The 15,203-nt window shown below is 40.8% G+C and overlaps 1 protein-coding gene across 1 annotated transcript; it reads right to left on the reverse strand.

Annotated features, from left to right (window-relative positions):
- Positions 1 to 11,024: 11,024 nt before the first annotated feature.
- Positions 11,025 to 11,597, reverse strand: KRTAP11-1 (keratin associated protein 11-1; the record flags this gene model as incomplete). The annotated part of the gene is made up of 1 exon (XM_084231109.1): positions 11,025 to 11,597. The coding sequence occupies one exon, from the start codon at positions 11,595 to 11,597 to the stop codon at positions 11,025 to 11,027; it is 573 nt and encodes a 190-aa protein (XP_084087235.1).
- Between the last annotated feature and the right edge of the window lie 3,606 nt (positions 11,598 to 15,203).

Genomic DNA, 15,203 nt, shown 5'->3' on the forward strand with positions numbered 1-15,203 from the left:
TCTGATTTTATCTGGTTGTATTTTCATTTTTTACTTTGTTTGGCTAAAGGTTTTTCCATTTTATTTGTCTTTTTGAATCACCAGCTCTTGGTTTTATTGACCTTTTGTATTATCTTTTTGATCTCTGTTTCATTGATTTCTGCTCTAATTTCTATTATTTCCTTCTTTCTACTGACTCACAGTGATTTTTTCTTCTTCTTTTTTAGTTTCCATAGGTATAACGTTACCTTTCTTACTTGTGTTTCAACAGCTTGATGAATTTAATAAATGACTAGTAACTAATACAATTTGATGATGAGGTCACAATGATGCAGTATGAATATCAACTAATAATTATAAAGAGAGGTTATAATTAGGGGAACCTGTTAATCAGCTACTTTAACAGTTATGGATGAAAAAAAAGTTATGGATGAGATAACAGGAGTCAAGATCAAGGTGTTGTCAGTGCAGGTACACAAAGGTGCCTACACACTTTAAAGAAAATGTATCATGGCCACCCACATCTTGTCATATTTTCTTAAATTTTTTCCCATCTGGGATTTTATATAAATATTAATTGCATTCATGCCCACTAAAGTATACTATGCTTTTCCCTACTTATCCATTTAACATAAAATTCTAGGCAAAAAGATTAACAACACCCAGTATCATATTTGCATCAGGTAGGATTTAGCCTATATGAAATCTAACAGAAAGATTCTAGAATTTGGGCCTCCCTGGTGGCCTAGGGGTTAAGTCTCAGTGTTATCACCTCTATGGCCTGAGTTCATCCCCAGCCAGGGAGCTGACCCACAAGTGGCACAGCAGACCTCTCCTGTCTCACCTGATGCCCCCCTCAGCAGTGTATCTCAGTGGATCCCCTATTCTGCTCCCCACTCTGTCTCTGGTGAATCCTCTTACCCCCCACCTCTTAACTATACCCCGGTTCTCCTACACAAAAATAAAAATAAGGGCGTCCCCTGGTGGCACAGGTAGTTGAGCGCCGCCTGGGGAAGCTGTCTGCAGCTTCTGCAGCGCTGGTTCTATCCTGGCCTGCCGGCAAGGGCCCCATATGGCGCGGCAGACCTCTCTTGTCTTGCCCTCTGCTCCCCTCAGCAGTGTATTTTGTCAGTCTGCCTGTTCTGTTCCTCGCTCTGTCTCTGGTGAATCCTCTCACCCTCCTGTGAATCTGGCCTGTACCCCAGTTCTTGTATAAAAAAATAAATCTTAAAAAAATAAATAAACAAAATAAAAATAAATAAAATTTTTAAAAGGTTATAGAATTAAATTGGTCAATCACCTCAATATATTATACTTACATGAGCACAGATAAAATATATACACTGAAAGACACTATAAGAAACTGTCATTGGAGGGAGAAGGCAGGAGAGGTTAGAATAAGACTGAATGAACCCTGAAATCTGAAAAACCTACATTCTTGTCTTATACAATAATTCTTTCAAATATTAAGACTGAATACACTTACCACAACAAAATAGCTAATAGAGAAAGCCACATTTTAAGAAGAATTCTCCATGTCAAATTGGGCGTACATACCCTAAAGCAAATCTTTACGGAGTGTCCTTCAAGGTATTCTAGGAGGTAAAACAAAGGCTGGGAGACTTCCTGAGTTATTCCACTAGAAAGCCACAATGTCTGTTATCATATAAAAGCTCAGATAAAATCTACAGTAAAATCTACAGACTTTCATTCACAAAATGGCTTTTAAATTTATTTCACCTGGAATTTTTTTGAAGGGAGAAAAGAAACAGGAATCATCTGTTTTTATTAATTCACAGCACTAGAGCTCCTTAGAATATTGTCTAAACATGCCGAGTCAACATGCCTTCTGTGGGATAGCTATTTTGAGCATTAAAAAGGAAAAGTTTTCCTTTAAGCAAACGGCAGGTGCTTTATATGAAACAATTGAAATAAATAGCAAGAGTGTTATCATATCAACTGAACTGGAGTCATCACTTTTCTCAAAAACAGTATAAAAATATGCACAGTAACTAAGGAAGCTAAAAAATGAAAAGGGAAAATGCTGATATTTTAAGAAATATTCAAGAAAATAGTTTCATATTTCACAATTATGAAAATGATGTTTGGAATGAATATCAACTGGATTCCTGGCACTGAAACACAAAAAATTAGAAGAAACAATATTGTAGAAATCTAGATTTCAAAATATAAAACAAGAAGATGATGAAAATCAAGGTCTACTTGCCAGCTCTTCAGTAGCAAACTCTTCAATTAGTTTTAGTAGCAAGTTTCACAGCCAGTCGATGCAACTACTGGCCATGGGCTCTGACCATAATTTGTAAATCCAAAACTATAAACCCCAGAAATCAAGCTACCACACACAAAATCAAAGTGTTGGGAAGAGAATCCCAACAGTAATGAGAATGGAAGACGCTGCGTCTGCATAGTCTCACCCAACCAGCTACTTCTCTCTTAACTGGACCTTGCGAACTAGACCTTCTCTCTTAACTGGACTCATCTACTCTTTAAAACCCAGTTCAATTTATTTTCATCTGAAAACCCTCCCATGGGTCTCCACCCCACAGCAAAATTGATCCTACTAATTCTGTAAATCCACAGCCCTTCATACAGGCTTCCCCATTATGGCTCTTACTTTGTGCTAACTGGCGATTTGTTTATCTGCTTCCCACTGCATTAGAATCTTTGTAAGAGAGACTGTCCAATTACTAGCAGAGGCTCAATAAATATCAGTCACATAAATGAGCGAGTAACTGAACAAATGGTTTAAACTCAAAGACAGTCCAGTGTCCCCTAATTTTAAATGCATAGATGACACCCCAGAGTACCCGACAGCCTCCTTTTCAGTGTCTCTTGAGGCCCTCTTATGCATTTCTTCCCATAGTGATATGCAAAGTTAGAGGATAAAATGAGAAAATAAAGCCATCAAATAAGAAATAAAGAAAGGAAAGGAGTAGGAGGAGAATCTAATCATAATTCTAAACCATCAATTTCCCTCTCATGACCTTGAAGAAAACAGTCAGCAGCTTTGAAAAATCACTCACTTGATAAGTTCCGCACAGAAATAAGTTCTTTAGGGGGAAAAAAGAGTCAGAAAACTGTTCTGAAATGCCAAAGGTTTTTGGTTGTTTTGCAATGGCATTTATTTGGTATTCGAATGTCACATCTCACTTTGAAAGGCCCAAACTACCCATCAAGATATTACACAGCTCAGTAAGCACCATGCACTCATAAATGTAGTTTGCCTTTTCAATTACACGGCACCAGAGATATGGGCAGCCTCCAAGAATTTCATGGAGAGTCACTCAAATAAAACATGGCCTAGACATGTTAATTTAGCAGCACATATGGAAGGATGGAGGTTGGCAGCCTTAACTATGAATCAAAGAAGAATTTGATCAGCCAGCCTGCCTGACCCTTCATATTACAAAACGTAGAAGATGAAAAAAAATGTAATGTTCCATCAAAATTTTGCTGTACTGACTCCTGTGCAAGACATGTGGATGTTTCTATTTTTCTACTTAAGATTCACGTAAATGTCTTGGTTGTCTTCCCCTTGTCTTCCAATAGAGAAAGTGTGAATCCATCTGTGAACTGGTTTCTCTGAGTCATCCAACGCTGCTCTTCATCAGCGTTTTCCAACATTCATTTCATAAAATAATCATCCCACTAGCAGCTCTGAGATAAAAGGGTTTCATGGTGTGTGTGTGTGTGTGTGTGTGTGTGTGTGTGTGTGTGTGTGTGTGTGTGTGAGAGAGAGAGAGAGAGAGAGAGAGAGAGAGAGAGAGATGGGAATGGTCTCTCTAGCAGAGATTTACATATGTAGTAGCAGTGTTAAAAATATGAGGACTAAATAAACAAATCATGCTAAATTAATTGCATCTGAACTTCTCAAACATTTGTCTTACAGAACCCTTCTTTCCATTTTGAAATTAATACAACATCCAACAAAGATGACTGCAGAATTTTACAGATAAAATACAGGATTCAGTTTCATTTGAATTTCAGGTAAATAACAGATTTATAGTATAATCGTGTCCCAAAACCTTCCTCAAGTGGGACATACGCATACTGAAAAAAATTTTATAAGAAGCCCAAGACTAGCAGTAGTGAGAGTTGGACACAGCTGAGGATGGAGAATGGCAGTGATTGTGTCCTGAGATGATAAAAGAATAAACAAAAGTAGGAAGTAGGAGGCAGTAGAATCTTCCCCTGGAACAGCCCACCAGTTGGCAGAGGCTGAGGCTAAGTTGTATGCCAGTTTAGCCTCACTGCACCATCCTATGCCCTGAGTGCTGCTGGAGTCCTGTCAAACGGGGCAGGACAGACTCCAGGAGGAATTGGTCGGGCCTTTGGTTAGATGGCCAGCTAAAGTCTTAAGAGTGAAGAACAGTTTTCCAGTGCATCCTGCATATGGTTGCCAGATTTAACAAAAAACAAAATTATTAAAGTATATATAAGTCTACATGTATATATACACACATGTATATGTGACTCCCATTTACATTGAATTTTGGATAATCTACAAGCCATTGTAGATTATTGCTGAATGGAAAATAGTAGGATGCCCTTGTTGAAGATTATAGAATCTAACAGTTGCAACATTGTTAAGAAACTCTTCTGCTTGCAGCTTAACTCAAATGAGAATGAATAAAGAACCACAAAATCTAGAGTGTTCCCTGCATATTTATGTAAAAAAAACCCTCTCAATTGGAAGCCATTTAGTGGGCCCAACACTGACTATGTTTACTGGATAAGGGACTCACTCTCTTTCTCTTTCCTCATTCATTAAGTGAGGGAGTGGTATAAATTAGTCACTCTGTCTTGTTCAGCACTAACATCCTACAAAAGGCGCTGTTACACCATGGAAATAGGGGCCAGAGTAGAAAAGTAGATAATTTAGGATGACATTGTGTGGCTTATGCTTCTTACTAGAGGCAAATGTATTTCATTTATAAATCTGTTGACTGATGAATTCTCATTTTATTTCAAGATTTGATTTGATTTGATTTCAAGAAATTCCTAAATTATCCCTGAGCCTTATAATCATTACCAAAATGACCTCCTCTGAGGTAATTACTGATGATTTACATGTCGATTTTTGTATAGAAGGCTATTCCTTGGGGTTATTGCAACAATGTGCATGGAACAGGAGGGGATTATGTTAAATGGATCAAGTCAGAAGAAGAAAGACAAACACCGGGTGTCTCTAGGTATTTTCCACTCACAGGTGGAAGAAAGGGAAACAAAATAGAGTCAGACAACACCAAACCACAACAAATCCTAGAAATCTGGCTGTAACTGAGGCTACCAGAGCAGGAGGGTTTAGAGGAAAGGGAGGTAGAAACGCAATGGACTGCAGTTGAGGACTGTGGGTGCCTTGGTGGAGGGTACGGTGTTGTGACATACACCTGAAGAGGTGGGAGCCTCTATTTCTCAGCCATACACAGTGTATGCACAAGTGCTACCTCAATTTTTAAAAATTATTTTTTAATTAATTAAATAATGCTGCCTAAGAATCAATCCTTAAATGCTATAAGTAATCCCTGAATGTATTAGATTAGTGCCCAAATGGATCCCTCCCCACATGCCCTATTACCTAAAGCGGAACCCCTGTGATGAACAGATGGAAGGGAAATTTTAATTCAGGTTCAGCGCCCCTTGCAGGGTGCCCACTTAGAGTCAGACTTCTACATGACGCTCTTTCATTCTTTCAACCACATTATGAGGTGTCACAGACACAGGCTCCTGCTCACCAAGCCTATTTTCTTTTCCTCCTTCATGGGCATCTAGAACATAGGACCCAATCCCTTGCACTTGAATATGGCCACATGCCTGGAAACTTGCTAGTGGAATGTGAGAAGTGACGAGTGCTGACTCAAAACCCCACACATGTAATCCCATATCATTATCCTCTGTGGTCACATTGGAAGCCACTTGTTGAAACTAGAAGGGGGACAAAGTTAGAAAGTATTTTTGTCTCTAAATCATTGCTGAGAGAAGAGCTACCCACAACTCAGGACGCCTTTTCAAGACTGGATCTGAGGTCCTGTGGTGGTGAGGGAATGAGATGATGCCCTTTGTCTTTTACAGTGATGAACATGACCTTAGTCAATCTTGAAGTTGCATCTTACACATGAAGGAATAGAAAGACTTGGAAAGATCAAACAATGCAACTTCCTGTTGAAGTGGTAGAACTGAATCCAACACCCGAACTAATTCCACATCCCCTGAACTTGCCAAAAGCAAGGTTGCTCTCTCCCAACCTTTCTGATTTTAGAAGAGCTTTATATATTCCTTCAGGCCATTTGCAGGTTCTCAATCTTTTCAAAAGAAATATGTTCCAAACTTTTTCCAGAATTATATGCAGAGATAAGAGAAAAGCCCATGAATTAGTATCTTGGCAAGAGCAACCACAGAGATTAAGTTCTTCTTTCATTTTAATCAAATCGATTTGAAAATGAATGCAAACCTTAATCCCAAGATTTATAGCTGGGACTCTTGTCCAAGGAGTAAGTTTTAAGGTAAGATCAGTTCATTTTCTAGTTAGTTTTATTTCCATATTTCATCATTTACCATGGGCAAAAAAGATGCACAGATTACCGAATGCATTACTTTTTCATAGGATTTCTAGTCTCTCAGCAAATTTTCCTCTTTTATACATGTCTAGTTGCATGAATGTCACAGTAAAAAGATGTAGGAACATAGATCACACCTGAGCTCACCAAGTCTGCCAGCGCAACAGAAGAATTCTGGGAAAATACATACCTTGTGACCCCTTGTGCCTGTCCCTCTCCCCTCCCTCTTAGTCTCAGCACCCTCAGGATCTTTATTGATGTCCACTAGTTTCCAAAAGCGTTAGTTGCTGAATTGTCTGCTGTGATTTTGCCTGATATTTGAAAAAGTGTTCATTAGGATTTATCTCGCATCTATTGCTTTCAATAGATTTTAAGATAAATGTGATGGTGAATTTGATGTGCCAGCTTGGCTGGGCCATGGTGCCTGTGTGGTCAACCATTATTCTGGATGTTTCCATGAGGGTGTTTTGGATGAAATTAACATTTAAATCAGTGAACTTTGAACAAAACAGATTGCCCTCCCTACTGTGGGTGGGCACTACCCAATCAGTTGAAGACATAAATAGAACAAAGACTGATTTCCTATATACAAAAGGGAATTCTACCAGTAGACAGCTTTCAGACTTGAACTACAGCATCAGCATTTCCTCAGTCTCTCTCTCTCTCTCTCTCTCTCTCTCTCTCTCTCTCTCTCCCTCTCTCCCCCCCCCCCTCTCTCTTCTAACTCTAGAAGAATAAGAAAGATGAATATGCTAGTCCCATCCAGAGAGAACATAGGAACAATAAGTTCACTTAGGAGATATTTACAATGCTGTAGTATGAAGCAATAAATGCCTATGGTCAAAAGAATATTTCAGTATAGTTAAACAGTCTTTGCTACCATTTTGCAGTGGATCTGTTTCTAAAATAACCTGCATTTGTGTTTAATGGAGGGAAAAGATGATTTAGGGGCTAGATTTCAGAGCTAAAATGAAAAAGGCACTTTTTATGAAGGAATTTCAACAGTAGACTATTTTATGGCAGTAAAAATATGGCAATGAAACCTACACATCTTCCACCCTTCATACACCCAATTCTTGCTCAAGAGTAAGCATCTGTCCTTCTTACAGGTTTTAGTACTGTCATTAGTACAATTCTTATATATTATCATCCCATCCCAAATTAACAACTACATGACAACCAATTTGAGTTTTGAAAATTTCTTTGACTTTTATTATAAGACATCTTTCTGGAGATGTCTATCAGGCAGTTAAAATATAGGAAAGCCTTCACAAGGCTAAGATCAGAAATCAGACCATTTGACCTTCTCTGGAGGCAGAGGGCAGTGCTGCAGGGTTGTCAGGAACAGCATCACAACACGTCAGCCTGTCTTTCTTACCACCCAAACAATCAATGCATACCCTGAGCCTCGCGAGCTTTGTGCCTCCCAGATTTCCAATCAAGTATCCTGGAGGCAGGTTATCTATTCAGCTTTCATCATGGTTGTATTATAAATAAGCACCAGAAAGAAAAAAAGGGTAGAAAAATTTATCCTTTTCAGAGAATTTATGTGATATAGCACCATAGTAAGTACTTAAAAGTGTTTTTCAGGGAAAAGCAAAGCACTGAGACAACCTAAGGGAAAAATATCAAAGGTCTAGAGAACTGCCCTGTATGACATCTACATAAGTTACTGCATCTCATAAACTATGAGCTTGAGAGGGTAGGAGTCTCAGCAGCCTTGTATTTTCACCATAGAACCAGCAGATAGGATCGAAACTGCAACATTTGAACTACTCTAATGTTTGTTTGCTGAAGAGAGAGAGAGGGAGGGCAAGGCTTGGGTTTGATCTGAATAGGATAATATCCAAGAGACAATAGCCAAGAAACTTCTCGATGTCTAAAATTCTATTTTAAGTTATCTTCCTCACTAGAATACAAATGTTCCCTACCATCATGAACTTAAAGTGAAATCTGTTAGACACACAAATGCCTTGTGTGAGTGGACTTTTGTGGCAGTCAGAGAAAAAAGTGATGCTAAGATGCCTGAATCCTTTCATCGGAAAAGAACCAGACTATAGAATAGGAAGAAGAGCCATAAAATGAACTAATTCTTGTAAAGCATAAGTGCAGAGAAGAGGAAAGAAAACAGTAAGTCACCTTCCCCCAAACTCTCAGAATCTCGGGAGTTACTATGAGCAGCCAGGGCAACCAAAGAGAGAAAGATGAAAAATACCAGGTCACTTTGGTGTCAGATGATAGAGGGTCTCAGCTCAAGGTACATACTATCTCAGTTTATTTCTGAATACAGGGGCATAAGATTCTATCACCACCTGCAGTTGACAAATGAGCTAAAGTTTAGGGAGCCTAACAAAGCTGCAGCCAGGTGGCAGAACCAGGATTTGAACCAAAGACCCTTAAGCTGCCTCCTCACAGGTGGAGGATATTGTAACTGCAAGCATTTTGAGGACCCAGGACAAGGAGAGAGAAATAATAACTGCCCTGTCTTATAAAAGGACACCTTGGAAACATTACCATGTGCTATGAAATAAGGCAAAGAATCACCAAAACTTCCTAAGTTCAAGAACAAATAAAATAGCTCTAATAGCAAAATAGATGATTCCCCAAACAGAAATAAAGCCAGGGAAATAGACCAGCAGGATAGCTGCAAGTTCCTTAAATGTTCACACTACCAAGTTCAGTAGCCCCGGCAAAAATTTATGCACATCAGTCCATAAAACCTATGTTATTATACATGACTAATACATAATTCTTATGTGTTAGAGGTGATTAACCCTCTAAAGAAAAAGGAGGCATGTCTGTCTTTATAATTTTATACTGACATGTAGGAAGCTGAGTAGAAACAAACAAAAGAAAAACATAATTTTAAAACCCTAAAAATATGAATTTTCCATATCATCCATGCATTGACCAATATGAGCAATAGCTCTGAGGGTTCCCTTGATGAATTGTGTTTTAGAATAAACCAGAGCATTTCTGAAAACCAAAGTAACACTTTTCAGAAAGCGAGGCAGGGAGCTCATGTAAAATAGAAATCATGTCTTGCTCTAATAAGATTTTACTCTGAGTCATAGATGCCAACATGTCTTTGATTAGAGGGCTCTTTAATTCTAAGAATAGAGTTGACATTAGGAAACATTGAAAATATCCCATCCATCTTGAAATCATCTCTATTTGTTGCCTCTCTGAATAAAACACAAGTGAAATAAGAAACCCATTTTGCACTGACAACGAAAATCAAAGGTCTGACTTCCCACCAGGCTCTGCGCTCTTACTGCGGCCTAAGGTACCCGCTGCTCATATGTCTCCACTCTCCCTAAAATCTCTTCTGTTTCTCCTTGAGCCCGCACTGTAAAGGAAATATGAAGATGCTTTTCTGGACATAACAGAAGATAAACCAAGCCAACCAGTGGCCAGCTCTCACTCTCTAAAAAAAATTTTGAAAAATGGCTAAAGGAGTTAGCACATCGACCACCCGGTCAGGAGGTTGCTTCAGCAGTAGTGGGCTCCAATGGGAGCAAGCACAAAATGAGGCTTCATATTAACATAAGCAACATGTCTTTGAAGCTTGTTTTTAAGTCTCTCCTCCCTGATTTACTAAGACACAGAGATTCCATCTATTCAGAGCTGGGGTTCTGCAACCATGGATCTCAGGACCAGGAAACTCGCTTCCCAACTTTCCCCATACTCCCTCCATCCTGTCTGATCTTGGAGGCACCTGTTGCAACGTTTTCCGCTGTGATCTTCTAAGTAAAACTCAGACCCTAACTGACTCCTTTGCCCCTGTTCTCTGCAATTCTCCCAGCTACCTGTTTTCACAGCTAAGTTTTCTTTTTTCCTAAATGGGAAGTATTCGGTGGGCCCATAAAAAGTGGAGGGACTACAGAGACCAAGTCTCTCTACTTCACTGCATGTCCAAAGACTCTTTGACCAAATAAAACAGAAACTCTCCCTTTGCCTGTCAAGCAGCCTCACCGGACCACCTACTCAGTGCTTCAAGAAGAAAAATCAGACCCTGGTCAGCAAAGGGTGATTCCCAGACAGCAAAAAATAAATTACTCTATCGAGACACATATTTGCAATGCCAAGGAATGCAAGTTTATTGAGAAATACAGAGCAAGACAAGCTCCCATTTTCAGAGGCACCGAAGCAGAAGCCAGGAGATAAAACAGCAAGATCAAAACACGCCAAAGCCATTAGAAACTGGGGCACAGGCGGTAAATTGACTGGAAACATACAGAGGCGTGTGCGCCACCAGTGGTCAGTCTTTCAAATCAGCTTGGTGCCGCCAGAAGCATCTTAAAGATGGCCCGAGGCAGCCTGTGCAGGGCGAGCAGCCAGCCATCAGGCAGTTGAATAGCGGTCAGCGATGAAGAGCTTTTTGGGGGGCAGGCAACTTGCTGGAAGATCCTGGAAATACAGCTGGCAGGTCATGGAGTCTTGATTCCCTCACTGGCTCCTACACATTCAGCAAGTTCTTCGGCAGCTCGACATGCTGGATCGCTGGTACATCCTGGAGACCCCGCAGGTTGGTTGACAGCCAGAGGAGATCACAGGTCGGCACACAGAGGAGATTCCGCCCATTGACTGACAGCCAGAGGAGACTCCTCCCAGTGATTGACAGCCAGAGGAGACTCCCCCCACTGGCCGGCAGACAGTAGAGATGCCTCCCATTGGTTGGCACTGATTAGAGATGCCACCCGGGGACTGACAACCACTAGAGACGAAGGTGATTGGCCGGCTGTAGGAAGTTGAGCAAGGATTGGAGACACAGGTGGTTTGTCTAGTGTAGGTCACCTGGCCAGGGCTGGGGGCGCAAGCAGTTGGCGAGTAACACGTTGGCTGGCAAGAGCTGGGCTCACAGCTGGTCTCCTCACAGTGTTCCAGGAGCCAGGAGCCCGTCTGGAAGGAACTGGGCAGATAGATGCCACTCAGGCCCTCGGCATCCTGAGTAGACGTGGTGGCCACGGTGGTCACTGGAACAGTGCAGCGTCCTCCTGACCTGGAAGAGTAGTTCCTTGTGGAGCAGTTGTAGGACATGGTGTAGACAGAGCAGAGGGTGGCTGGCTGAAGTTGGCTCCTGGATGTGAATGTCACTTCTGGCTCCTGAGCTTTTATATATATCCTTGCTGGTGGGTGGGGAGCTCGCCCTGGTCTTCCTGGCTTCTTTGCCTCAGATCAGCTTGCCCTTGAACATCTTGTGAATCTACAGGTTAATTGTATCTTGAGAAGCCTTCACCCTCATAAAGAAAGTTTAGTAGTTTGGTCAGTAAATCACAAGGCTTCTGTCCTGTAGTTAGTCCCAGAATTAAGAAGGTTGATGGACAGCTTCAAAGCTATTGGTCATCCCATCATCCCAGCCCACAGGACGTACCTTATTCATCTTGCTTGACACCATGAGTGATACCAGCCGTGCTAACCTTCTGCCGTCACATACTCTCTCCCCTCTGACCAGGACTAATGACAAACCCAACAAACTCTAGTTGGTTTGTTGTTGGCACTTAATATGCTTTAAACATAACTTAATCAGCCACTCTTCATACATAACGGAGTTTCTCGTGGCCGGGGAACCTCCCTGAATATGCTTCAAGATGATGATGACAAAACCTCTCAGGGAAAAGGACACAGGATGTCTATTCTGAGTATGAACTGGCTCAAAAATTAAGCAAGTGACCAGAGGAAGGTTCGAATTTGGTGGGACTCCCCCTTTTATGTTCAAACCACAAACAGATTAGAAAAAAAATGCAGTAGGGCCGCATGTGTAGCCAAGTCCCCTCCTAATAATTGGATGAGCCTTATCCCTAAAATGGTTCATCTATTAACAAGGGATAAGAATAACTCAGAAGATTTATATATGCCAGTGGAACAGGATTTAGTTAATTTTTTAAATTATCATGGTGTTCATCTTTCTCCCAAGATGCCCTATATAGTCAAAATATATTTACTTTCACACAAATACTTTTAGGTAGGATGCGTTTCTCTTATGGACAAACTAAAGGTTCTTCAAAGTCATGGCTCCCATCAGATAAAAAGGAAAGAAAACAAAGGAGGAAGCAAGCCATAATCAATATTTGGCAATGAGTGGAGTGTGAACAGTGTGCAATAATATTTAATTACTCTTTTTATTGTTGGAGAAACCTTGTAAGAACAGCTTCTCATTTATTCTATTCCACTACAATATAGTCAATTCTAAACACCAAAATGACTGATTCTATTGTTCTCCTTGTACACAGTCAAGTCAACCGTTTCAACTCTGGCAAAATACATCACTTTAACGTAGCTTAAGTGGTCAGTGCTATTTCTACATCAAAACAACTATAGGATCTGACTCATTTTGTAACCTGGCTCCATGAAGCAGGAGAGAGAATAATAATGGATATACCCATACTTGAGGCTCCAGGTAAACTGCATTTCAAACATTCACAAAGCAAGTAGCTTTATCTTAGAACTCATCAGAGGTCCCTTTGCAAAATGCTTCATTCATCTCCATTCCACTGAAGCCACACGTGGAGCTCGCCACGTCTCTAGTAAGAGGTTAATAACACACCCAAAGAATGTGATGCTGTGCTATGGGCTGTATTATAATTCCCAGGCATCAGGCTGTCTCTCCCTCAGTGACTCGCCGCGTGTTGCACGTATAGGGAGAAATTAACGAGATGACTACTTTCCGCAATGTTTGACTATGCTCTTGCTACCCTGGGAATGTCCCAGTTGGTGTTTGAAGGTCCGAGTCCCTGGCCACTGGGGCTGGTTGCTTGTTTTACAAATGGATGAGTCGTTTACAGGCTTCTACCAGCCATGGATTCATAGGTTGCTGTGGAAAAGCACCAAATCATGGTAAATTATAATCAAGTGACTGAAATATATAAGTAAAATCAGTAGTAAAGTTACCCAGGTTTCCAGTACCCACTGCCCTATTACTGGAATGACAGAGACATTTACAGGTCATGACCCTGTCTTGAGTCCTTTTTTTCCCTGAAAGTTAGAGGTTGCAAATAAAGGAATACTTAAAAAAAGATATCTTCCAGGATATCAACCCCTGGTGGCGCAAGGGGTTAAGACACAACCTATGAAGCTATCTGCAGCCACTGCAGCATTAGTTCGATCCCCGGCGGGCCAGGGAGCAACCCACATGGCACAGCAGACCTCTCCTGCCTCGCCCGCTGCTCCCCTCAGCAGTGTATTTCAGTCAGTCTGCCTGTTCTATTCCCTACTCTGTCTCTGGTGAATCCTCTCACCCCACCACCCCACCCCGCACCTCTGGCCTGTACTCCAGTTCTTCTGTGCATAAATAAATAAATAAATCTGTAAAAAAAATATATCTTCCAGCAGCTTCAGGAAGAAAAGAAATGAAAATAATTTTTGAGCATATGACTCTCTTCCAGGCATTGAACTGGAGGGTTCACCTCCATCACTGCCTTGGGTGCCTCCAATGACCCTAGGGAGTAGGAACCACATCTCATGAAGAAGCTGAAGTTCAGGGAGGCTGAACAGCTGACCAAGGTGATACAGTTTATATTTGACTGAGATTCCAATAAAACAACACTATGAACTGTCAACCTGTGTTGGGGATGTTGAAACATAATGAGGTGCCTTCATTAAAGTTCAACCAAAAAATTATAAAAATGAATCCATCAATTGGTGTTCCACTGATGACACTACAAAGGAGGCAGTCTTCAAATTTCTTCCAGTTTCATCAGTTGATTAACAACAAAAATAAATTTTTAAAAAGTAAGCTATAAGCACTTCTGTCCTGATATTTCATATGTTCTTCCATTCTACATGTTTTGGATAATGTTTACATTATTAGAATGAAATGCAAGATCACTATGAAATGCAAGCAGAACAGAAAGAGAGAGGGTACTGTAACTTGAAGCTACAGTTAGAGATTGTAATTATGTGTAGTAGCAATGCACACAGCTAATTGTTAGAGAATGACAGAGAAGTGAAATGACTTTTCAGCTTTAGGTGGCACGACCTTTCTGGCAGGGGAGGGACAACAAAATGGGATTTACAAATTCTGAAATCCCTTTAAGAAAATATTTCAGAGGCCTCCCTGGTGGTGCAGGGGGTTAAAGTCTCAGCACTATGAAGCTATCTGCAGCCACTGCAGCATGAGCTCAATGCCCAGCCAGGGAGCTGACCCACATGGCTCAGCCATATTAGCAGACCTCTCCTGCTTGCCTGCTGCTACCCTTAGCAGTGTACTTCAGTCAGTCTGCCTGTTCTGCTTCCCATTCTGTCTCTGGTGAATCCTCTGACTGCTCCCCTGCACCTCTGGCCTAAATCCTAGTTCTTGTATGCATAAATAAATAAAAATACATCTTAAAAAATTTTTCAACTGGATGGTGTCACTTACATGTAGAATAGAGAGAAGCCACACAAAGTAGCCAAGCCAAACCTTAAAACCGATGCTTGAAATTTGCAGCAACATGGACAGAGCTGGAAGGGATCATGCTCAGCAAAATAAGCCAGAAAGAAAAAGAAAAATACCGGATGGTCTCACTCATAGCAGGAATCTAGAAAACTTAAATAAGGGAGCAGGAAAATGAATAACTATAAGAAAGTGAAAATCAAAATCAACAAAAAACTATGAACCAGAGACACTTTTTGGGGGGTGGGGGCCGGGAGGGGAGGGATTGGGGT

Source organism: Talpa europaea (assembly GCF_964194135.1).
Source record: "Talpa europaea genome assembly, chromosome: 4".
Taxonomy (NCBI): domain Eukaryota; kingdom Metazoa; phylum Chordata; class Mammalia; order Eulipotyphla; family Talpidae; genus Talpa; species Talpa europaea.